General features: G+C 52.1%; 2 protein-coding genes across 2 annotated transcripts; one reads left to right on the forward strand and one right to left on the reverse strand.

Annotated features, from left to right (window-relative positions):
• The first annotated feature begins 310 nt into the window (after positions 1-310).
• CD3EAP (CD3e molecule associated protein) lies at positions 311-3142 on the forward strand. The gene is made up of 3 exons (XM_032323279.1): positions 311-606; positions 979-1120; positions 1444-3142. The coding sequence occupies exons 1-3, from the start codon at positions 585-587 to the stop codon at positions 2840-2842; spliced, it is 1563 nt and encodes a 520-aa protein (XP_032179170.1). The 5' UTR covers positions 311-584; the 3' UTR covers positions 2843-3142.
• Positions 2979-17367, reverse strand: ERCC1 (ERCC excision repair 1, endonuclease non-catalytic subunit). The gene is made up of 10 exons (XM_032323282.1): positions 17279-17367; positions 16711-16822; positions 15550-15765; positions 12244-12347; positions 11223-11322; positions 9936-10012; positions 5244-5343; positions 3710-3781; positions 3404-3472; positions 2979-3081 (listed from the first exon to the last, which is right to left on the reverse strand). Exons 2-10 carry the CDS (start codon positions 16801-16803, stop codon positions 3028-3030), a joined length of 885 nt encoding a protein of 294 aa, XP_032179173.1. The 5' UTR covers positions 16804-16822; positions 17279-17367; the 3' UTR covers positions 2979-3027.
• Positions 17368-24860: the final 7493 nt, after the last annotated feature.

The following is a 24860-nucleotide window of genomic DNA, read 5'->3' on the forward strand; positions in this document are numbered from 1 at the left end:
TCCCGCTCCCTAGGAGTTCAGAAGCCCCGCCCCTAAGCTTGTACTTCACGCCCTCCGGAGGAATTATGCCGTTTCTCCATTTTCCCACTTGTCCCACCCAAGTTCCGAATTTCGCAGGCATCTGAACCTCCCAGGAAGGGGCTGTAAAACTAAAAGCACGGCCCTGCCAACCTAGACTCTTACCTGTCTCTTTCAGAATCTCACGCCAATCGAGCTTCCTATCCCTTTAAGAATTAGGAGCTACCAACGGGCCGGCCCCTTTAAGACGACGTTGGAGCAAATAATATGAGATTGGGGGGAATACCCACCGGAACCTGGCGAGGCGCAAACACCCGCCAAGCAGCTAATCAGCTCCTTGGGGGAGAAAGTTTTCGGGGAAAGACGTCTTCCTCTGTTGTCTGCTGTGCACAAGCGGAAACTCCTCCCATTCTGCTCGTAGAGCGAGAGGGCCCCGAGCGATACCCCCGCGCTCCCGCACCGCATGGGCGCTCCCGGGTGAAGCCCCGCCCCCTGGTTCCACGTGGTCAGCTGCGCCACTCGGGTGTCTCTTGGCGGCTGGGTCTGCGGAAGGCACGGGTCCCGGGATGGCGGGTACCCCGTCCGGTGGTGAGTTGCATCAGGACGGGCCGGCGGGGTGCAGAGCTGGCTGCCGGGAGGAGAAAGGGGCGCCCGGGGGCGTTCGGACGGAAAAAGGAACATCCCAGGAACAGGACCTCCGGAGAGACTATCTCCCGGACTTCGGGAGATACTTCCGACTGAGGGAGGGTATGGGGTGGGGGAACCTACCGGTGGAGCGAAGGGCGCCTCCAGGAATTGCCTCGGTGGAGACAGGGGTGCCTCTGGGGGGACAGGCAGGAGAGAGGAGACCGGGTGGGGGGATTGAGGCGCTCAGGAGGCTGGGACCCAATGGCCAGTGGGCACCCTGGGAGATTGGATCCACGGGGAAGTGACAGCAGAACCCCGTTTCCTCTTCTGCAGGTGCTGCTCCGTTCTCCTGTCCCCCCAACTTTATCGCGACATCCCCAGCTTCAGAGCCCACTCGTTTCTCACTGGAGGTGTTAAGGGACCCAGATACGGAACTGTGGCTTATCCAGGCTCCTGTAGACTTCGCCCCAGACTGGTGAGTGGTCCCAGGCTACCTCCTGGGAATACCCACCCCCCACCCCAGTGACTGAACTTGGGGGAAGTTTAGAGGGGCTTTCCAAAGGCACTCAGGGCGCCTGCGTGTTTCAGTTGGTTAAGCATCTGATTTTGGCTCAGGTCTTGATCTCAGGGTCCTGGGATCAAGCCCTGCATCTCTCTGGGAGTTGGCTTCTCCCTCCCATGCTGGTGCTTCCTCTCTCAAATGAATTTTTTTTTTTTTAAGTGCTGTTTCTCAGATCCTTTCCTCCCTTTCACCAAAACAATCTGATAAAGCTTCTGCCTTCCCCTTTCTCCTTTCAGCCTCAATGGCCGGCTGGTGCCTCTCTGGGGCTCCCAGATTGTGAAAGGCAAGTTGGCGGGCAAGCGGCACCGCTACCGGGTCCTCAGAAGCAGTGGCCCCCAGGCTGGAGAAGCAATCCTGCTGGCTCCCTCAAGGGAGGCTGGAGGGGTACTCACCTGTGCCCCAGCCCCCCAGGGCAGCCTAAGGATCTTTGACGGTCCCCAAGAATCCCCACCTGGGACCCTACTGCAGGCCATCCCAGCAAGCCCCCCGCCACAGATACCCCCTGGCTTGAGGCCTCGGTTCTGTGCCTTTGGAGGCAGCCTACCAGTAACAGGGTCTGGGTCCGTCCTGGCACTGAAGTCGGCAGCCTCAAGGAAGAGGAAGAAGAGACATACACCAGAAACCTTAGTTCCCCAGGAGGCGGTTAATGGGCTTGGGGCCCTGGAGGTGGACACAGTTTTAGGGTCTCCAGATGGGGACGTGGGGAAGAAGAAAAAAAAGCAGGAGGTGAGAGAACCAGTGGTGATGGAGCCCTTGGCAGCAGAACCCACGGCTGAGACATCGGAGCCCCCGGGAGCACCGTTCCCGTCCACCACCACCAAGAAGAAAAAGAAGCCCCAAGGGGCAGAAACAGATGAACCAGAAGAGCAGACGCCAGTGCCTGAAGAAAAGACAGCAGAGCTGGAACACACAATTAAAAAGGAGCCTCTGGAAGAGACGGTCTTGTCTCCCACCAGGAAGAGGAAGAGGCAGAAGGGGACAGAAGGCTGGGAGCCAGGGGAAGGGATGCCAGCTGAGGCACTGCTACCGCTGAAGGTGGAGCCCCAGGAGGAAGCCATCCCACTGCCCTCCTCGAAGAAGAAGAAAAAAGAAAAGGGGTACAAAGTCATGATGGAGCCTGCGACCGAGGCGATAGAGCTGGAGATGGGCCCTCTGGTGCTCCCAGGGGAGATAACGAAGCCCGAACTACCACATGAAGTTGAGCCTGAGTCTGAGGCTGCTCCGGCGTCCACCAGAAAGAGGAGGAAGAAAGAAAAATGGCCAAACACGACGGGGGAGCCAGGGGATTCTCAGATGGAGCCTGAGCTGCCTGGGGATGTCAAGCTGCAAGCAGCCCTAGCAGCCACCAAAAAGAAGAAGAAAGAACGTAGCCACAAAGCGACGGAGCCAAGGGCCGAGATGAGCGCCCCACAGGCTGAGGTATTGGAGCTGGAGCTGCCGGGCGAGGGGGAGCCCAAGGCCAGGGCAGATCCAGCATTCACCAAGAAGAAGAAGAAGCGGGGCTGGGAAAGTGGGGTGCCGGAGACAGCGGCCCAGGAGGAGATGCCAGGACCGCCGCTGCATCCAGAGTCTGGGGAGGTGGCTCCCACAGGACGGGAGAAGAAGCGGAAGAAGCTACAGCAGGATCCCATGTAGTCTCCTCCCGGGAAACTGAGGACTGCCCTTAAGAAAAGCTGGAGGTGACCACCTGGACCAGCAGAGAGCGAGCACAGAGGACCCTGGCCTCCTCCCCGCCCCGGGTGACTGCCCCAGCACACCAGCAGCAGCCTGGGCCAGGAAAATGCTTTATTGTTACACCAAATGTTCCTTCAAAGCTGTGGTCATCGGGGCACTTTCAGGAAGGGCTCATGTAGGACATCAAACAGCCTCCGGGCCTGGGTGAGAGCAAGAAAGAAATGAGGAGCCCGTCATTAAATGAGCCATTTGTTTGCTGCATCTGGAGTGGGCTTTGATTCTTTCCCTCTCAGCCGGAGGGGACTCTGGGGACTAGGAGAGAAAGCCAGATCTTGAGTCTGTCCCAGACTGGCTGTGTGAGTTTGGGCTGGTCCCCACCCTCTCTGGGCCTTGGTTTTCCCCAGCTATAGGAGAAGCACTGTGAGCCTTCTGAAATCTTAGAGCTTTGGGATCTGAGGTCCCTTTAATTTGGAGCTGTCTCCTGCGTCAGCAGCCTCTCAAGCCCATTCCCACAGCTCTTACCTTCTGGGGTCCCAGGCCCGGGCACAAAGCCAGATCTTCCCGCGATGCAGCCATGAGCTGTTCCAGAGACTGAGGAAGATGGGAGCGAAGGGTCAGAGATGGGGAGCACGAGACTACCCTGTACGTGCTGATTGGGGGTCTCAGAGATCCCAGGAAGGAGCTGAGGTCCTGCGCGAGGGCAGGGGAGGCAGAAAGGATGGGAAGAAGGGGGCAGAGCAGTGGAAGGAAAGAGTTGTGGTGTGGAGGGGGTCCTTGAAAAGGCAAAGGGGTCAAAATGCCCATTGGGACGAGGGAGTCATTCCTTACCCCAAAAGTAGTTAGGAGGGTCTGGCTGTCTGTTTTATTGACTGACTTCACGGTGGTCAGGCATTCAGTGACCTGGAAGGGAAAGAGGCACAGATGAATCGCAAGAAGAAATGATCGCAAGAGGGAGTGTGTTGGGGGCAGTGTTGGGTTCACCACTCTGTCCCCAGATACCCTGCATGCAGGAGGCATTCAAATGAATGCCTTTTTCTTTGATTAAAAAGTTCATCTCAGGGGCGCCTGGGTGGCTCAGTGGGTTAAACCCTCTGCCTTCAGCTCAGGTCATGATCTCAGGATCCTGGGATCGAGCCCCACGTCGGGCTCTCTGCTCAGCAGGGAGCCTGCATCCTCCTCTCTCTCTCTGCCTTCCTCTCTGTCTACTTTGATCTCTGTCTATGAAATAAATAAATAAATAAATATCTTTTTAAAAAGTTCATCTCAATGGGTTACCTGGGTAGCTCAGTCTGTTACGTGTCTGCCTTCAGCTCAGGGTCCTGGCATCGAGCCCTGTGTCGGGCCCCCCTGCTCAGTGCAGGGCCTGCTTCCCTCTCCTTCTGCCTCTGCTCCTCCTCCCCTCACCCCCCATGCCATGCTCTCACAAATAAAATCTTTAAAAAAATAATAAAAATTTTAAAATGTTAAAAATATAAGTTAATCTCAGAGTGGTCCCCGCCCAGGTGAGAGGGTGTCAGTACCATCACTAGAAAATAAATAACCATTTCTCTTGAGTTTGTTCTGTCCAGGGAAGACTGCAGGCTCTGAAGTCCCATGTGAGTTCAAAACCACAGCCCACTGCTTGCTCCCTGTGAGGACTGGGCATGGGAATTGACCCCTCTGGGCCTCTTTTCAGGCAAGTGGGGGCCCCTAAGATTATCCACCTCAGCGGTAGCAGTGGATGTCCACCATTATTCAGTCATTGGAGCCCAGGTTAAATAATTCATTCAGCCAGTACACCCTAAGCACCCACTGAGTACTGCGTGTGCCGGGGACACAGCAGAGACCAAGTCAGCCTGGCCCTCCTGGGGCTCCCAGTCCAGTGTGGGGGACACAGCAGTTCCTGACAGTGGTGACCCACACAGAGAGAGCTGGGGGGGGGGGGGAGACCCCAACAGGGGCACTTGACCTGGCCTAGGGATCAGGGAGGGCTTCCTGGAGGAGGAGGCATCAAAGCTGAGATGGGAAAGATGGGATTAGGCAGGGAGGCAGGCTGAGGGAACAGAAGGTCACAAGCTTAAAGGAGTGAGCCACATCTGGAAGAAGTGACAGAATGCGACACCAGGGACAGATGGGGCTGCTAGGCGTTATAGGCAGGGCCTGGTAGAGTGTGGTGAGGAGGCCAGGTTTTCCCTGAAGGCACTGGGGAGGGTTTTGAGCTGGGGAAGGCAGAATCAAGTTTGTGCTTAAGGAAGACCCGTCTAGCCGCTGTGTGAGTGAGAAAAGGGAGAAGGAGCTGAGAGTGGGATGGAGAGAAGAGGTAAGGTTCAAGTCCCAGGACGGAGCTGGGGGAGGACCGGGAAAGGAGGTGCCGTGGCCTCACCCGGGAGACGAAGTCCTGCTCCAGCTTCTCCATCAGGAGGTCTGCCGGCTTCTGCTCATAGGCCTTGTAGGTCTCCAGGTAGCGCCCGGCCTCCTCGGGGCTGGGGTGAAAACATTCGGGTCAGCCAGGGGGAGGGGGGCATGTTTAGGTTCATTATGTTCATTATGATGCTAACTCTAATACAGAGAAAAAAAAAAAAAAAAAACAACGAACTTTCCTCCTCTAAATGTTCCCTGGCGACAACCCTGGCCAGGCACACCTTTGCTGGCTAAGGTGCTGAGCCTGGGAGCCCGACCCGCTGGATTCAGGTTGCTCCTGCCCACTTGAGTGACCCTGGGGCCAGTGATTTTCTCTCTCTGGGCCTCAGTCTCCTCATCTGTAAAGTGGAGTGGATGGCAGAATTGTGACAATTATAGGAGCCACGGCTTCACGCACTCAGAGACCTGTTTAAGAAACACGAGCTATTCTGGAAGGGAAGCGGGTATGTGGAGTTTGAAAGGAAAAAAAAAACAGAAACACTGTTACTCTCTTCCCAGCCCCAGGAAGACCAATTCAGGAGGCACTCAGTCCCCTCTGCTGGTTTTTAATGTAGCATGCCTTCAAGCGGAAGGCTGCGGGCAAGCTGATGGCTGCTGCGGGCGAGCTGACGGCTGAATCTTACTATAACCGCTAACATGACCTGAGAATCCCAATTTTCACATCAGGCACGGGTTCCTCTGACCTGTAACCAACTGCTTCAAAGATAGGCGACCTAACCACATCTTCACAAGGCTCTATCTGTGTGCAGAATAAAGTAACTCAAGTTTATTGGCTCTGGGAAGAAGCTGGTCTTTTTTGTTCGGGGAGCTTGCGAAGAGTGAGTTGAGTGGAAGTAAATAAAGGATTCAGGGTCAAGGCCTTAGGAAAGGTAAAGAGCAATGTTTTTTTGATTCTTTTTTTTTTTTTTAAATTAAGTGATGGATCATATTCTCAAACATTCATTTTTCTAATTCTTTTTTTCCCATTAGACGGGCGCTGCAGCTTTTCTCTTCAGCAGGATTATTATTAACGGTTCTTTTTTTTTTTAATATTTTATTTATTTATTTGACAGAGACATCACAAGTAGGCAGAGAGGCAGGCAGAGAGTGAGGGGGAAGCAGGCTCCCCACCAAGCAGAGAGCCCGACTCGGGGCTCGATCTTAGGACCCGGAGATCATGACCTGAGCCAAAGGCAGAGGCTCAACCCACTAAGCCATCCAGGTGACCCTGTTACAGTTTTTTGTTTTTTTTTTTTTTAAGATTTTTATTTATTATTTGATAGACATGGATCACAAGTAGGCAGAGAGGCAGGCAGACAGAGGGGGAAGCAGGCTCAATCCCAGGACACTGAGATCATGACCTGAGCCAAAGACAGAGGCTTTAACCTACTGAGCCACCCAGGTGCCCCTCCTGTTACAGTCCTTAATAATTTGTTCGGGACCCTCAGGTTACCACGCTGTGTCGGGTCCTAGAATTTGCTTTCTTTTTCGCACTTTGCAATATAAGCAGGATGTCTTCCCCTGTCAGCAGGAGCTTGGCCTCTTTTATTTAATGGCTGCAAAATGTTCCATGATTTGCCATGTAAAGACATAGGAAACATTCGCCATCATGGGAGTCTAGATGCATGCCAGGCGTTGCTCTAACTCATTATGGTCAAAAGCTTCCAGAAACCCCCACCCCCACCCCAAAGCTCCTATATGGCACTTAATATTTTCTAACCATTATACAGAGGAGGAAACATGGACCAGCGGCAGGGTGGGGGGGGGGTCACTTGCCCAAAATGACACAGCTGGCTGAGAGAAACAGCACCTTTAACTTTATGTGACGTGACGCTACTTCCCACAAAATAGAGTAATGTTTACAATTGCTTTTAATATACAACTAACTTGGGGGCTCCCACCTGGCTCAGTCAGTAGAGTATGTGACTCTTGATCTCTTGGGGTTGTGAGTTCAAGGTCGTGACCTGGCCTATCTGCCTGACAGAACATGACACAGCTGGGAAAGAATGTGCATCAGACAATGGGATATTATTCAGCAGTAAGAAGTGACTTTCCAAATCACAAGAAGGCACGGAGGAACCTTAGAAGTGTATTGCTAAGTGAGAGAAGCCAATCTGGAAAGGCTTCTGTGAGGTAAGAGGAAACTTCTACAGTCTCTGCACCCTGATTTCCGGCACAGAGCTCAGGAGACCCCTGTACCTTCCTCAGAGAAAAGAGCACAAGGATGGGGCACCTGGGTGGCTCAGTGGGTTAAAGCCTCTGCCTGTGGCTCAGGTCATGATCTCAGGGTCCTGGGATCGAGCCCTGCATCGGGCTCCCTCCTCAGCAGGGAGCCTGCTTCCTCCTCTCTCTGCCTGCCTCTCTGCTTGTGATCTCTCTCAAATAAATAAAATCTTAAAAAAAAAAAAAAAAGCACAAGGAGCATCTTTGTTCTATGTTTTTTAAAGATTTTATTTATTTGAGAGAGAAAACAACTGGGGGAGGGGGACAGGGAGAAGCAGGCTCTCCACTGAGCAAGGAGCCCAATGGGTGGGCTCAATCCCAGGACCCTGGGATCCCCTCCCCGGAGGTCAACGCTGTCCAAGGCCTGGAGCCCATTGTAGGCCTTTCTAGTTTATCCACATACAAGTCTGTTCCAAAACAAGGCTCCCTTTCCTTCCTTCTACCCATAAATAAAAATACGGTGCTGTCTGGTTCTCACCACCGAAGCTGCACTGATGGCCCGCGTCATCGCAGACGCATGTTTGCACACTCACGTTTGCACACGCGAGCAGGGCTCATCCTGGTGCGGGAATGTCTGTGTTGAAAAGCGGTGTCTGGGGGCGCCTGGGTGGCTCAGTGGGTTAAGCCTCTGCCTTTGGCTCAGGTCATGATCTCAGGGTCCTGGGATCTAGCCCCATGTCGGGCTCTCTGCTCAGCGGGGAGCCTGCTTCCCCTTCTCTCTGCCTGCCTCTCTGCCTACTTGTAATTTCTGTCAAATAAATAAATAAAATCTTAAAAAAAAAAAAAAAAAGCGGTGTCTGTTTCGTGTTAATAGCCAACCAAGTCTCCCCCAACCAAAAGCACAGGTGCCCGTTTCATGCTATCTGTCTGAGATGTTTTCACCAGATTTAAGGGAGGAAAATGGCACCTCATTTTTAAAAGTTAGTTTTTTTCTCAGGCGCCTGGGTGGCTCAGTTGGTTGAGCATCTGCCTTAGGCTCAGGTCATAATCCCAGGGTCCTGGGATCGAGCCCCACATGGGGCTCCCTGCTCAGCAGGGGGTCTGCTTCTTCCTCTGCCTCTGCCCCTCCCCCACCACGTGTGCTCCCTCTCGCTCTCTCAAATAAAATCTTTAAAGAATAGAATAAAATTGGGGCGCCTGGGTGGCTCAGTGGGTTAAAGCCTCTGCCTTCGGCTCAGGTCATGATCCCAGGGTCCTGGGATCGAGCCCCCTATCGGGCTCTCTGCTCAGCAGGGAGCCTGCTTCCTCCTCTCTCTCTGCCTGCCTCCCTGCCTACTTGTGATCTCTGCCTCTCAAATAAATAAATACAATCTTAAAAAAAAGAAAAAAAAAAGAATAAAATTAAATTTATTTTTTTCCTGATAAAAAATAAAGTTGATTTTTTTTTCATGTGTTTTGGCAACCTGAATTAGATGCTTATTTGGGCTCTTACTGACTTCTGGAAATATCTTTCCACATACAAATATATAATAAATGTTTAAATATATGCATATGAATATAAATATTTAAGTGTATTAACACTGTATAAATATAGCATATGTACATACATAAATCAGAGATGTTAAATCTTTATTTTATACATACATATATACATACTGTATACGTGTATATATATATATACACATCAAGTGCACATCAAGTACCTTTTTTGTAATTTGTCACTTGGATTTTAACTTTACTTACAGTCTCTTACTATCCAGAAGTTTTAAAGTTTTAATATTCTCAAATCAGCCAAACCTTTTCCTTTATGGCTTTGGGGTTTTGGGTCTTGCTTAGACCCAAAACTTTTCCTACCCCAAGATTACAAAAAGCATTCTCCTGTAAGATTTCTTCTAACACCTTGTTTGGTTTTTTTTAAATGTCTCTAATTTGTCAGGATTTAATTTTTCTTTATGGTGTGAGGAAGGGATAGCTTTTTCCCAATTAGAAATTAGCAAATCTAGGGGCGCCTGGGTGGCGTAGTGGGCTAATGCCTCTGCCTCCGGCTCAGGTCATGATCTCAGGGTCCTGGGATTGAGCCCTGCATTGGGCTCTCTGCTCGGCGGGGAGCCTGCTTCCTCCTCTCTCTCTGCCTGTCTCTCTGCCTATTTGTGATCTCTGTCTGTCAAATAAATAAATAAGATCTTTAAAAAAAAAAAAAAGAAAGAAAGAAATTAGCCAATCTAAACAGTCTTTAGAAACCCAGATATGGAATTAGTTATTCAGACTTTATGTCTAACTCATCAGTGCCTAGTATGGTTCTGGCAATCTGATCTAGGTCACCTGTTTTTGTGACCACGGTCCTCTAAGATATTAAGACCCTATTTTAAAGATGAAGACACTGAGGAACAGAGGGAGGCAGCCTGGACCAGGCTCATATGGGGAGTTCATGGCAGGAGAAGGAAAGGTCTGGGGGGGGCGTGGACTGACTCTCGGGATGGAGCCTGACCTGGGCGGGGGGCCTCAGTCTCACCTCCAGGCAAGGACTAGGGTGCAGTCAGCCAGGATGCACATCTTGGCCAGCTCCTTGAGGGCCTGCTGAGGATCTTTCTGGGTAGAAAAGAAAGTCAGAATGAGAAATCTGGTAGAAAGCAGGAATTACAATCTTGAAAACACAGTAGGTTAGGATGCTAAGCACCTTCCACTCGACTGACACGCGCTAAGTTCTGACCGGGCTGGGCAGTGCCGCCTGTGCTGGGCAGTGCCGCAACCCCGCAGCAACCCAGACAGCCCAGGCTCTGCCCTCTCGGGCTCACAGTCTGATGAGGCAGATAAACTGTCCCCGCACAGTGATGAGCCACAGTGGCCAGGACTGGGATGGGAGAGTAGGAGCATCTGACCTGTCCAGGGGATCAGGGAGAGCTTCCTGGAGGAAGGGACATCTGAGCTGAGACCTAAAGGAGGATGAAGAGGTACGAAGGAGGCAAAAAGAGCAAAAATGGAATTCCACAGAGAACAGCTTGTCCAAAGGATGAGAAGGGAAAGAGGGCTTGAGGAGTTATGATTCACATAGTGTGTGAGAATAATGTAAAAGGGTGACCACACGGAAGCTTAGAAATGAGCCCAGAGGGGCACCTGAGTGGCTCAGGAGGTTAAGCCTCTGCCTTTGGCTCAGGTCATGATCTCAGGGTCCTGGGATCGAGCCCCGCTTCAGGCTCTCTGCTCAGCAGGGAGCCTGCTTCCCCCTCTCTCTCTGCCTGCCTCTCTGCCTACTTGTGATCTCTTTCTCTGTCAAATAAGTAAATAAAATCTTAAAAAAAAAAGAAAAGAAAAGAAAAGAAATGAACCCAGAGCATGGGGCATAGGGGGCGGGCACACAGGGCCTCACGGGCCACAGAGGACACTGGAGAGCCACAGCGAGATCTAGACAGATCTGTCCTATAGGGAAACTCCTCTGGCTGCAGTAAGGAGGGAAGGCACTGAAGTTGGAGGCCATGAGACAAGGGAAGAGGCTGGAGCCAAGCCCTCTGCGGACGAGGCTGGGTGGGTAGAGAGGATGACACAGATTCAAGACATGTTCAGGCGGCAGAGGGCTGGGCTCGGCCGAAGTGAGATGGGGAAGAAGACAGATGATTTTACCCTCCGACCCCCCTTGCCAATACAGGGTGTCAAGCCCCGAGGTTAGAGGTGGTTCCTCACTGAGGTTTCAGCTTGCATCTTCCCTCAGGATTCAACAGTCCACTTGGCAGCCATGAGGCCCAACGTGCCCCATTTCACAGACGGGGCCAATGAGGCCAGTAGGGAAGTGACCGCTGCTTACCACGTCCACCTGGACGAGCAGGACCCGCAGGGCGAAGCTCTTCCCCAGGCTCTGCAGCCGCTCGTGGATGTAGTCTGGGTGGAGGTTGTGGTAGCGGAGGCTGGGGGGCAGGGGAGAGGGAGGGATTGGGAGGCCTCAGTCTCCCCGAGACCCCGGGAGCCCTTCTTCACTCTCAGTGGCAGGCAGAGGGCATGGGCAACACAGGGATCTGGAGCTCAGAGATGTGAAGTGACATGGCCCAGCTCACTCAGCAAGGCAGGGGCACAGTGGGGTTCACAGCGAGGGCTGCCTGGCTCTGGCTCCCTGGAAGAACAGACCCCAGGTTCCTCACGGAGGCAGGGAAGAGACTTGGGCTTTGGGTAGAGGATAGGAAACCAGGGCTCGGAGAGCGTGGACTGGGGGACACTGTGCAGCCGATCTTGGGAGGCAGGCCCATCCCAGGGACTGTCTGCTTTGGCCTCAAAGGGGCTGGCAGGGGGAAGGGGTGGCTTTTCCACCCAGGGAACTAGGGGACATCTCTGCCCAGCAGCCACCAGCTCTCCCACCTTGCAGGGAGGACAGGAACTTCCCCCTCGAGCTCTGACTGGAGAGGAACCCCAGGGAGTAGAGAAGGAATAGGATTCATAGGGGCAGAGGGTAGAGAAATCCTCGTTCTCATCAACTCGTCCTGGATGTCTGGGACATGAGTGACCTGACCCCTTCCTCCCTCAGACCCAGGAGTCCAAGCCCCCAACCCCCTCCTCCCTTGGAACCAGGAGCCTAAGACACCCCCCAGTCCTGTCTTCCCTCAGACTGAGGAGCCTGTGCCCCCAGGCTCTCTTCCCTCAGACCCACAGTCTGGGCCTGCAGCTCTTCTGACTCTGGGCACCTCCAGGCTAAGACCTCTTCCTTCCATACAAGGTCCCATGGAGGCCCAGAGCCAACAGGGCCACATGCAAACGTCTCCCGGTGAAGGATCCAAAATACTGGGGCATACCCTCCCAGGCCTCCCTGGAAGGTGGGGCAGCCCCTCAGAGCTCACCTGAGGAACAGGGCACAGGTGCTCTGGCCCAGCACGTAGTCGGGAAGCACATCACCAAACTCCCAGGGCACATTACGCACAAACTTCAGCACGGGGTTGCCCCTCTGGGGAGGGAGGAAGGGCCAAAGCCATTAACTGGAATAGCCCTGGGACTACTGCCACCCCAGGGCCCCCTCCCCCACCACTGTCAACACCTCCCCACCTCTTCCTGCCTGTGCCTGTGGTCCTCCTCTCCAGAGTCTACCTCCTCAGCCTGAAATGTCCTTGGTGCTTGGGCTCTGAACTAGGCGCCTCCCCCAAGCCCTGAGCCTTAACTAAAGGATCCCTGAGTCGCTCTAGCTCAGCCCTCTCCCCTGGCCCCACGTGTGTGTCCTGGGTTTGTGGGACACTTCCTCCAGGAGGTCTGCCTCACTGCCTCCCCATGCCCTCAGCATCAGCCCTCACACCTGCCCCTCCAACAGGCCCCACTTCGGGGACAGCTCCACCATCCAGAGACCCGAGCCTGGTCATGGACATGTCCCTCTCCCCCTCCTCCTCGAGTTAGGATGTCTACCTGAGACAGGATCCCATTTCCATTTTTAAAGGATTACTCTGGGGCATCTGGGTGGCTCAGTCAGTTAAGCATCTGCCTTGGGCTCAGGTCATGATCCCAGGGTACTGGGATGGAGCCCTCTACCCCTCCCCGCTGCTCATGATCTTTCTCTCTCTCAAATAAACAAAATACTTTTTTAAAAAAGATTACTGGACACCTGGGTGGCTCAGTGGGCTAAGCCACTGCCTTTGGCTCAGGTGGTGATCCCAGAGTTCTGGGATAGAGTCCCACATCGGGCTCTCTGCTCCTTGGGGAGTCTGCTTCTCCCTCTAACCTTCTCCCCTCTCATGCTCTCTCTCACTCTCACTCTCTCAAATAAATAAATAAATAATTGGATCACCTTGTCCCCTTCACACCCACAAGAATGGCCGAAACGGTCAAAAAGACAGACAAGGAAAGGCGGTGAGGATCTGGGCAAACTGGAATGCCCGCCCACTGCTGGCGGGAACCTAAACCGATGCTGCGTTGGAGAAGATGGTTTGGCAGTTCCTAAAAAAGCTCACTCTAGAGCCGCCCCATGACCCAGCAAGTCCACGCCTGCATAAATTTCCCAGAGAATCGAAAACCCACATCTACTAAAAAACCCGAACGCAAATGTTCAGGGCAGCATCTTCGGAATAACCAATGAGTACCAACGGGGGAGGGAGGAGAACCCCGGCCCGGCGCCCCCACACGCCGGGATACCCTCGGGCCCACGAAAGGAAAGGAAGGAAGCACGGACTCTCGCTTCCTCGTGGAGGAACCTGAAAGCCTTAGGCCAGGTGAAAGGAGCCAGACGACAGCCGACAGCCATGTGCGTGGTCTGCACTTTTTGGCTATTTGAAACAAACCTGCGGGGACCACTCGTGCCCCAGATTTTGTACGGATGTATGTTGTCTTTTCTCTGGAACATCTACCTAGAAGCAGACTTCCTGGGTCATACAGTAACTCTTATTTTTTCAAGATTTTATTTTTGTGGGAGGCATCTGTGTGGGCTCAGCTGGTTAAGCAACTGACTTGTTTTCGGCTCAGGTCATGATCTCAGAGTCCTGGGATCGAGACCTGCGTCAGGCTCTCTGCTCAGCGGGGAGCCTGCTTCCCCCTCTCTCTGCCTGCCTCTCTGCCTACTTGTGATCTGTGAAATAGATAAATGAAATCTTTAAAAAAAATTATATATATTTCTAAGTAATTAAACTTAACATGGGGCTCAAACCTACAACCCTGAGGTCCACCAACTGAGACAGCCAGGCGCCCCACTAACTCTATGCTTAAGTGTTTGAGGAACTGCCAGACTGTTTTCCAAGGTGGCCGCACCGTTGTGCATTCCCACCAGCAGCCCATGTGGGCTCCAGTTCCTCCATGGCCTCGAGACCCTCTCTATGGCCCCTTGATGACAGCCATCCTCATGGGCATAAGCTGCTACCCCACTGTGATCTTGATTTGCATGTCCCTGCCAGCAGACAATACTGTGCATCTTTTCACATTCTCGGGTCCTACCAATATCTCTGTAAGTGGCCGCTCTTCTGCAGAACGGGAACTCTGCCAACGGCAGAGCACCTGGCGACCTCTGAACATATCTGCCGACTGCAGGCAGGCAAAACCTTGTTTCAAAGGCACAGATGAGTTAAGTCACTCAAGATCACACAGCTACTGTGTGCCAGAGCAGGATGCGAACTCAGGCCTGCATTCGAGAAACAGTTTTTGGTGGGGCACCTGGGTGGCTCAGTAGGTTAAGCCTCTGCCTTCGGCTCAGGTCATGATCTCAGGATCCTGGGATCGAGCCCCGCATTGGGCTCTCTGCTCAGTGGGGAGCCTGCTTCCCCCTCTCTCTCTGCCTGCCTCTCTGCCTACTTGTGATCTCTCTCTCTGTCAAATAAATAAATAAATAAAATCTTAAAAAAAAAAAAAAAAAAAAAAGAAACAGTTTTTGGGGGCGCCTGGGTGGCTCAGTGTTAAAGCCTCTGCCTTCGGTTCGTGTCTTGATCCCAGGGTCCTGGGATCGAGCCCCACATCCCACATCAGGCTCTCTGCTCAGCATGGAGCCTGCTTTCCTTCCTCTCTCTCTGCCTGCCTCCCTGCCTACCTATGATCTCTGTCTGTCAAATAAATAAATAAAATCTTAAAAAAAAAAGAAAAAAAAGAAACAGTTTTTGAATGAATGAACAAACCCGGGGGACAGGAAATTTAATTGCACTAACGTGGTTGTACCCCCAAAAAGAAGAGTCAGAGCGTTACAGACTAAACTTTTGTGCCCTCCCCCCAAATTCACATGTGGAAATCCTAACCCATGATGTGATGTTATTAGGAAGTGAGGAGAGGCGATTTGGTCATGAAGGTGGAACCCTCGTGAAGGGGATTAAGGCCTTCATAAAAGGGACCCCAGAGCGTTCCCTCGCCCCTTCTGCTGTGTAAGGACACAGTGAGAAGAAAGCAGTCTATGAACCACGGTCCTTCCTGGATACTGAATCTGCCAGGGCCTTGATCTTGGACTTCCCAGGCTCCAGAACTCTTAGAAATAAATGTTTGCTGTTTAAACTACCCAGCCTATGGTATTTTTGTCATAACAAACAACAGGACACGGGGCAACCTCAGCTCATACGTGGTACTTGAATAGATGAATGAAAGAGGGGCCCAGCCTGGAGCACAGTGGCCAGAGCTCAGCCTCCCTTCCACTACCCACCAGAACTCCCCGCCCCATAACCCAAGTTACCCCCACTTCTCCATCCCCTCCTTACCTGGCGGGGGCTCACAATGATGCTGCTGGATTTCGCCCCTGGTTTGGGGGCCTGATTAGCAGTCTCTCCTGCCAGGGGCTCAGGCCCCGGGGGTTGTGGTGCTCCGGCCCCTCCTGGAGGTCCCGAGATGGCATACTCAGCATATGTCTGAGGGGCTGCCTGAGGCAAGGTCTCCATGGTGGACAGGCTCCTGGTCGATTTGAATAAGGGCTTGACCTGTGCAGGGGAGGGGAGTGTCAAAGTCAAAATCGAGCCCCTTCTCCCCACTCCTCAGCCTCTGCACTGGTCCCGGCAACCGTCTTCTCTCCCTTGGACCCCTGCAGTCACCGCCTCACCAGCTCCCTGCCGACACCCTTACTCCCCACAGTCTCTTCACTGTCATTTCATGACCCTCTGTTTGGAGACCTCGGTGGCTCCCATCTCAGAGAAAAAGCCAAAGCTGTCACCACAGCCCACAAGACTCTGGACGATCTGTCCCTGCCCCCTTGCCTCAGGAGGGTCTCACCTCTCACCTCTTTCCCTTTGCTCTCTCTAGTCTAGCCCCACTGGCCTTCTTGCTGCCCTCGAACTCCCTGGGCCTTTGCGCTGGCTGTCCCTTCTGCCTCCAGATGTTTTCACATAGCTCACTCCCTCACCTCGTTCAGATCACGGCGAGATGTCACCTCCTCGGAGAAGCAGTCCCTTCAAGTAAGGTAGCACCTTTCCCCCATCACCCCCTATACCCTTGACCCACCGTTTTTCTTCCTAGCCCCTAGTGATCAGCCGGTCCTCAGTACCAGCCAATTGTTTTCCCGTAGGAATGCAACCTCAGTGTTGTCTGCTCCTTCCATTTACCAAAACATGCCAAAAGCGCAGACTTTCTTTTTAATTGCAAAGTCTTCCAATTCTCAAACGTCAGCAATAAACTGAAGTTTTGCAAACCAGGGTGCCGGCCACATAAAACAGGGCTTGCCGGTTCGCTGTCCCTGCCTGGAGCCCTCTCTTAGAATCACCATGACATTTTACAGAAAAGGAAACAGACCTGCGGAGCAGAGGTGTTTTCCCAAAGTGACCCAGGTCCCATTTCCTAATCCACACGGGTGGCCACAGGACCGTTCCTGTCCTCCTTCCTCTCAATCGCCCGCCCAACCTCCCAGCCTTCTCCCCATCTCCTCATCCTACCCCTGCAGGAGGAGCCTCATCCTCCTCCAGCGGTATGAAGAATTTCTTCCTCGTGGGTGGCCCAGAGGGCTGCCGCACTCCCTCTTCGTCCATCCCAAGGTTCTTCTGGGGCCTGGAAATGAAGACATGGCGGCGGGGGCGAGGGAGACACCAGGGCCTGCATTCCCATCCTCCAAGCAGGAACCCCTACTCACAGCCACCCCACCCCAAAAATCCCGGCGCTCCGCAGCGACCAGTACCAAACACCCAGTGCCCCGGATTCTTTAAAGCCCCGCCCACAGGGAGCCTCCACCTTCAGCTCGCCCCGCCCCTCATCGGTCTAGGCGTACCATTAGCCCCGCCCCTCACGGTCCCCGCTTTCTATTCGCCCCGCCCCCCGTTGGTCCAGTCCAGCCTCCGTCCCCTCCTTCCCGCCCACAGGGCTCGCACCTGATACCCTCCCCTGGCTCAATCTCGTCCTTCTCTGAAACACTACAACGACTGATTGGCTCCTGTGGCTGCCAATCGCCTCCTCCTCCCCCCGCCCCCTCTCGACCGGGCCGGCGGTCGGAGCGCCGCGAAGACTCACCCTTGTCTCCGAGCCGCGAGTGAAAAACCGGAGAGGGACCGAGGCTTCCCACCGCCGTCGCGGCCAGCGCGTCCCCGGGCTCGCCGCACTTCCGGCCTCTCTAGCCCCCGATCCCGCTCTCACCGTTCCCCAGAGGGGTAGGGCTTCAAGAGGGGCGGTCGCTGCGCAGCTCTCTATGGTCCTGGAGGACTGCGGAGGTTTGGGTTGGAGAGAGCGGTTGACCTAGCCACCTGAACATCTCCGGTTGCCGAGAAGTTCAGTTTCGGTGCCCTTATAAGGCACCTGCTTGTGCTCGAGCTCCGGACAGGATTCACTGCGGGGGTGGGGGGGGGGAGATGGCGGGAGATCAAATTAGGTTCTCCCCGGGGCATGGGTGGCTCAGTGGGTTAAGCCTCTGCCTTCGGCTCAGGTCATGATCTCAGGGTCCTGAGATGGAGCCCCGCATCGGGCTCTCTGCTCAGCGAGGAGCCTGCTTCACCCGCCCCCCTCTCTGCCTGCTTGTGATTTCTCTCTCTGTTAAATAAATAAATAAAACCTTAAAAAAAAAAAAAAAACCCTAGGTTCCTCCTCTCAGTCCAGACTTGGGTTCACATCCCAGCTCTGGGCCATTGACTTGGCCTCGGTTTCCACATTCATTTATTGGTTCATTCCACGGTACTCCCGAGCGCCTCCTCTGTTCCTGGCCCTGGGCGGGGCAGTGCTAGCGACTCAGCAGTGACCACTGACAACCACTGCTCCCTCCTGTCCTCCTGGAGCTCCCACTCCAGTGGGCGAGACACACTTGAGTTCCCAGTGACGGCCCGGAGTGGGCAAGGCTGGGATGGGAGACCCGGGACCCCCGGCGGGAGGGGAGGGGCGAGAAGGGGCCGCAGAACCGAGCCCCAGGGTAGGGAAGGGCTTCCTGGAGGAAGAGACATCTGAGCAGAGACCTGGTTGATGAGTTAGAATTAGTCATTTCCTGAAAGAACAGCATCAGACTGTTCTAACTTGTGGCTCTCCGGTTACTAAGGAGAGAGAACATCTTTTTGTTGAGTTTATTGGTCTTATGTAGTTTGTCTTCTGTGGATTGCTTGCTCATATCCTTTGCCCATTTTTTTAATGGGGTTGTATGCCTTTTTTTTTTTATTAGTCTTAATTTGTAGGAGTACTTTATGGATTCTGATTCTAATTCTTAGTTATGTATATTCCAAGTATCCCCTCCTAGTTTGTACTTTGTATTTTAACTATTTATTTATGTCAGAGAATTCTTAGTGTTTATTCAGAACTGTTTATCAGTCTGTTCGGTGCTGACTTTGGGTTTTGGTGTGTTTTTTAAGAGAACTGCTATACCCCCAAGGTCATAAAAAATATCCTGTAATTACTTTTAATACTTTCAGAGTCCTGATTTTGTTTCTGTCTTTAATCCATATAAGACTTAATTTTGAAGATGCACTATGGCAGGAATTTATGATGAATGTAGCCAACTGTCCCAATACCATTTATTTTATTTTTTTTTAAGATTTTATTTATTTATTTGACAGAGAGAGATCACAAGTAGGAAGAGAGGCAGGCGGGCTGGGGGGACAGGCTTCCTGCTGAGCAGAGAACCCGATTTGGGGCTCGATCCCAGGACCCTGAGATCATGACCTGAGCCAAAGGCAGAGGCTTCAACCCACTGAGCCACCCAGGCACCCCTAATGATTTTATTTTAATACATTTTGTGATCACATCAGGCAAGTCCCCCTCCCGTTCAGTTTCAAATTTGTCTTTACTGTTCTTACACCTTTTCTCTTCTAGATGGATTTTAGCAGCTTAGAATTTCAATGAATTGACGGTTTCATTTTTTCAAAGATTTTATTTATTTATTTGAGACAGAGAGAGTGTGAGAGAGTGCACAAGCAAAGGGGAGGGGCAGAGAGAGAAGCAGACTCTGGGCTGAGCAGGGAGCTGGACACAGGGGGGTTGATCCCAGCATCCTGGGATCATGACCTGAGCCAAAGGCAGACCCTTAACTAACTGTGCCATCCTAGGGGCCTCAGCTGATGGGTTAATTCATATACCTGAATATACTAATTGTCTCTCTCTCTCCAATGATTCCAGCTTTTGTTAGGAGCCTACTATAAAAGTTTTTTATAAATAACTTTTATTTATACAATTGATTCATAAATATATTTTTTATTAGTCTCCTAGGAGAACTGTAACAAGGTACCCAAAACTGGGTGGCTTAAGTGACAGAAATGAATTGTCTCACGGTTCTGAAGGCTACAGGTCCAAAGTCAAGGTGTTGGCAGGGCTGTGTCCCCTTCTAGTGCACAAGGAAAAGGATCAGGAAAGGATCTGTTCCAGGCCTTTCTCCCAACTGCTGGTAGCCTCAGGAGTTTCTTGGCTTGTAGATGGCCATCTTCTCTCTGCGTCAGGGTCTTTTCTGTGCATGTGTCTGTCTCTGTGCCTAAACTCCCCTGTTTATAAAGACACCAGTCAAACTGGATTAGGGCCCATGCTAATGACCTCATTTTAACTTGATTATCTCTGTAAAGACCTTATTTCCAAATAAGGTCACATTCTGAAGTACCGGGGGTTAGGACTTCAATACATCTTTTTTGGAGGACAAGCGTCAACCCATAACAATTCTGTTACTTTTTATAACCTTCTTTCTTCAGAATTCATTTTACTATTTGCTTGAGTCCATTCACTTCTAATGCTTTCAGAGAGCTTTCTGGATAGTCATGTTCTGAGTCTGGCTCATCTCAAAGGTAACTTCATTTTGTCCTCACAATTGGAATCTCTGATTCTGGGTTTCTAGTTATTTTTCTTGCGAAGTTAGAAGATACCCGTCCTATCTCTCTGGCTTGTGCATGGCTGATAGAAAGCGTACCGTCCCCATGATTCTCCCTCCTACCTATGCAGGCTCATCACTGGGTGTAATTCTCCCCCAAGGTCACACTAGCTGTGTGACCTTTTGCCAGCCACTCAGCTTCTCTGTGCGTATCAGTTTGCTCATCTCTAAAATGGGGATGGGGTGCCTGGCTGATGCAGTCAGTAGAGTGAGTGACTCTCAGTCTCTGGGTGGTGAGTTTGAGCCGCATGTTGGGTGTAGCAATTACTTAAAAATAAATAAATAAAATAAACTTTAAAAATAAATAAGATGGGGGGGGGCACCTGCCTGGGTGGCTCAGTCGGTCCTGGGATCAAGTCCCACATCCAGCTCCTTGCTCGGTGGGGAGCCTACTTCTCCCTCTGCCTGCTTGTGTGCTCTCTCTTCCTCTCTTTCTCTCTGACAAATTTTTTAAAAAATCTTAAAAATAAATAAGATGGGAATAACAATAGTAGAGTGTTACGAGAATGGAATGAGTTACGTGTCACAAGCCTAAAACTACACTTGGCACACGGCAGGTGCTATATTTGATTTGAGTTTGTCATAAAAATAAAATAGCCCTAACCAAGTCCTGGACAGCAGGGGCTGGAGCTGTTGTGGCCACTGCTGTATCACCGTGTCCATGCCCACCTCACCCTACCTCCCCACCTCCCTCACCCCTCCCCACTCACACACTCCCTAACCGCCAGGCTCCACCCCCCAGAGCTTGGCAACCAGAAGGGGCTACCAAACAGGGTATTGTGTGAATGAGCAGAGAGCAGAGGCCAAGCACTACAGCAAGCAACTGTACTGCTGGGGGTCTCAGTTTCCCCATCTGTAACTGCTGAGGATTCAGTAAGACCACAGGGAACTGTATCGAGATGGACAGTTCACCCATCCCTTGAATCCCTATATACTGAGCACCTACTATGTGCCAGGCACCGGGGACACAGTGGTGAACAAGTCAGCCCAGGTCCCTGCCCTGTGGGGCCGATGGTCTCATGGAGGAGACAGGCCACGAGAAGGTAGCAAATCAGAGAGTTTCAGAGGGCCACCTGTGCTATGAAGAAGAAAAAGCATGGCGCTGTGAGGCAGGTGATGCGGGAGGAGGTCTCACACTGTCACAGGGTGAGGAGCTCTATAAATAATAAAAATATTGCCACCAACTAGAGTCCCATCAAAATAGGTTGAGCACTTACTATGAGCTAAGGTCTCACGATAATCTTCCCCTTAAGTATCGACAGGTCATTTGACATATGAGGGAACTGAGTCCCCAGCAACACAGAGAAGGACCATGGAAATGTGTCCCTGAATCCAAGGGCAAGAGATTGTATTCTAGAAAGAGACCAGCCTGGGTGGGACTTAGTTTCTCCCTTGTGGGAATGGAATTGCCAAACCAACCTGCAACTCGGGCCTTTTCCGCCAGGGGGCGATGTCGCCCCGCAAGAGGATTTGGGGTGTAGGGGCGCGAGGAGCGGCTCTGCCAGAGTCTCCGCGCTCGGCGCCCTGGGACGAGACCCCGCGCAGGCGGCCTCTTCGCTACTTCCGACTCGATTCTTTGGGGGCAGAAATGTGGCAAAGGCCCAGCCGCTTGCGGTTACTGTTGGCATTAGCGTGCGGAAAAGTTGCCCTCGGTTCTACATCATTTCCGAGTTTGATTTCTACTCGATTCCCTAACAGAACTTTCGGATCCTGCTTTCGAAGCTTCCCGACTCCCAGAGTGGCGAGCTCGAATGTCGCACCTGTCCCCGCTCTGATTCCGCGCCCTCCTTCCAAACGCTCCAAGTTCAAAACCCAGCCGCAATTCCAGTTCCCCGGGTGGCTTCTCGAACCAGACCCTTGTTCCAGTGTCCAAACCTTCCCCTAATCCTAACTTTGCGTTTCCTCTGCGCCTCGGAGATATTGGAACGGAGACGGAGAATATGGGGACCCCCGCCCCTAATTCCGCCAGAGGAACTCTGGGCGGGGGGCACAGAGCCGCCATCCGAAGGCTCTGGAAGCGGAGGTGCGGCCGAGGGGCGCAGTGACCAGGCCGGCGTCCCCACCCGCCTCTAAACTTAGCCGCAGTGACGCGCGGCCCGGCGATCGCGCGGCGAGGCTGGGGACGCAGGGGGGCCAGAGCGGAGGGGGGCGGCTCCGCTCCGTGAGCCTCTATTTATAGCGCACGGAGCCCGAAATAGCGCGGAGCGGAGCGGCCTGCATGACGCGGCAGCCGCCGGGGACTGACTCACCCGGCCCCGAGCGGCGGCCCCCGGATGGGGGACAGTGGAGGCGCCCGGCCCCGACCCCGCGCCATCCCTAGCACCTCTTCTGCCCGGCCGTCCCAAGTCTGCACCGGTCGCTGGGGTTGGATATGCAGCAAAAACGGAGGATCTGCAGCACGAGAGACTGAGGTTAGATCAGAGGTGGGACTTCCCCCGAAGGCCCCAGAACCAAGGAACTAACTTTGTTTGCTTATTTATTTTTTCTGCCTAATGCGGGGCTTGAGCTCACGACCCTGAGATCCAGAGTCGCATGCTTTACCGACTGAGCCAGCCAGAGGCCCCCTCCAGAAACTAACTTTATACAAAAAGAGGTTGGGAAGGAAGGGAGATTTAAAAAACAAAACAAGGGCGCCTGGGTGGCTCAGTGGGTTAAGCCGCTGCCTTCGGCTCAGGTCATGATCTCAGGGTCCTGGGATCGAGGCCCGCATCGGGCTCTCTGCTCAGCAGGGAGCCTGCTTCCTCCTCTCTCTCTGCCTGCCTCTCTGCCTGCTTGTGATTTCTCTCTGTCAAATAAATAAATAAAATCTTTAAAAAACAAAACAAAAACAAACAAACAAAAAAACACCTAGATATGCACACCTATTTTCCACCAGCAAAAGGATCGAAGCATTTTTTTCTTTTAAAAGATTTTATCTATTTGACAGAGAAAGACACAGGGAGAGAGGGAACACAAGCAGGGGAAGTGGGAGAGGGAGAAGCAGGCTTCCCGCAGAGCAGGGAGCCTGATGAGGGGCTCAAACCCAGGACCCTGGGATCAGGGACCCCAGCTGAAGGCAGACACTTAAGGACTGAGCCACCCAGGCACCCCAGGATTAAAGGATCTTGGAGACAGACGAACACAATAACCTGGCCAGTCAGTCCCGAGACTAGAGCTGTCCCCCTCTCCAGTGCTCTTTGGGTGATCCTCCCACTGCCTAGAATGCCCTTCCCTGTTTCCCCATTTTTTTTTTTAAGATTTTTATTTATTTATTTGACAGAGAGAAATTACAAGTACACTGAGAGGCAGGCAGAGAGAGAGAGAAGGAAGCAGGCTCCCTGCTGAGCAGAGAGCCCGATGCGGGACTCGATCCCAGGACCCTGAGATCATGACCTGAGCCGAAGGCAGCGGCTTAACCCACTGAGCCACCCAGGCGCCCCCTGTTTCCCCATTTTTAAGAACTCATGTCTGTTAGGGACCCGGTGCTAAGGACAATCCCCCACAAATGAAAACGCTATGACCCACTGGACTTGGAGCGCCCCAGGGATAGGGCCAAGCCCGTCTCAGTCATCACCACGTCCCTAGCACCGCCCAGCCCAAGACAGGGCTCCAGAGAAATTAACTACATGCACAAAAAGTGTTGGTAATAAAATGACGTTTCCCAAATTATAACAGCAAATGTTTATTGTATGCTCCATGCCAGACAGGCGTCGGAGAGTCATCTCCTCTGAGTCTCACTACAACCTTCGTAGGAAGAGGTGCTTTTACCATTTTAATGACTCCTATCCCCATGTTAGAAATGAAGAAACCCCCGCTCAAAGAGTATCTGAGCTCAGAGAGTATCTCAGGTCAGAAAACATACAAGCTCCTCTGGCTTGTACGCAGAGCTGTCTCTTGAACCAGGTCACCTGGTCCCCAAAGGTGTTCAGTTTCCCGGGATACTGTCTCTAAGCTCTATCAAACCCGAAGCTAAGGAATGATTCTCAAAGTGCAGTCCACGGAACCCTGGAGGGGGTTCCCCAGCCTTCTTTCAAGGGATTCAAGAGACTAAGATGTTTATAATAATATTAAGACACTTACCTGCCTTTTTCATAATCACCGTCTCACAAGTGTACAGTGTAGCCTGTATAATATCACAATACACTAAACACGGCTGCAGATACGAGGACACACAGCTCTCTACTCTTGAGGCCAGACATTAAAGTGACCTGCAAAAATTATAAAACGATGTTCCTCTTCTCATTAAATTTTCTCTTGTTTTGGAGTCTATGGTTATTTTAATTAAAAAATATATGATTTTATGTTAACATGAAATTGTTTATTTTTTTAAAGATTTTTTTTATTTATTTGACAGTCAGAGATCACAAGTAGGCAGAGAGAGAGAGGGGGAAGCAGGCTCCTCGCTGAGCAGAGAGCCCGATTCGGCGGGGCTCCATCCCAGGACTCTGAGATCATGTCCTGAGCTGAAGGCAGAGGCTTTAACCCACTGAGCCACTGAGGCGCCCCAAAATTGTTTATTTTTTAAGCGAACCAAATGTTTTTTAAATTCCTCAGTTTTAATTTTTAATGCAGTAAATATTGAGAGATATAATGCAAATTAAAAAACTCTTTGAAAGAAAAAAATCCCACTCCTTGGGGTCCTCAATAACTTTTTTTTAAGGATTTTATTTATCTATTTGAGGGAGAGAGAAAGACTAAGAGAGAGCATGAGAGGGGAGGTCAGAGGGAGAAAGAGACTCCCAATGGGAGCCTGATACAGGACTTGATTCCAGGACTCGATCCCAGGAC

This window comes from Mustela erminea, chromosome 19, assembly GCF_009829155.1.
Source record: "Mustela erminea isolate mMusErm1 chromosome 19, mMusErm1.Pri, whole genome shotgun sequence".
In the NCBI taxonomy this organism is placed as follows: Eukaryota; Metazoa; Chordata; class Mammalia; order Carnivora; family Mustelidae; genus Mustela; species Mustela erminea.

What these genes read in the sequence shown, in the direction of transcription:
- CD3EAP (XM_032323279.1), top strand. Translation starts at nt 585, where the DNA reads ATGGCGGGTACCCCGTCCGGTG. An exon ending in GGCGGGTACCCCGTCCGGTG is followed by an intron (nt 607 to 978) that starts GTGAGTTGCATC and finishes CCTCTTCTGCAG; the next exon opens with GTGCTGCTCCGTTCTCCTGT. An exon ending in GTAGACTTCGCCCCAGACTG is followed by an intron (nt 1,121 to 1,443) that starts GTGAGTGGTCCC and finishes TTCTCCTTTCAG; the next exon opens with CCTCAATGGCCGGCTGGTGC.
- ERCC1 (XM_032323282.1), bottom strand. Translation starts at nt 16,803, where the DNA reads ATGGACGAAGAGGGAGTGCGGCAGCCCTCTGGGCCACCCACGAGGAAG. An exon ending in ATGAGGCTCCTCCTGCAGGG is followed by an intron (nt 15,766 to 16,710) that starts GTAGGATGAGGA and finishes TCCCCTGCACAG; the next exon opens with GTCAAGCCCTTATTCAAATC. An exon ending in TCATTGTGAGCCCCCGCCAG is followed by an intron (nt 12,348 to 15,549) that starts GTAAGGAGGGGA and finishes CTCCCTCCCCAG; the next exon opens with AGGGGCAACCCCGTGCTGAA.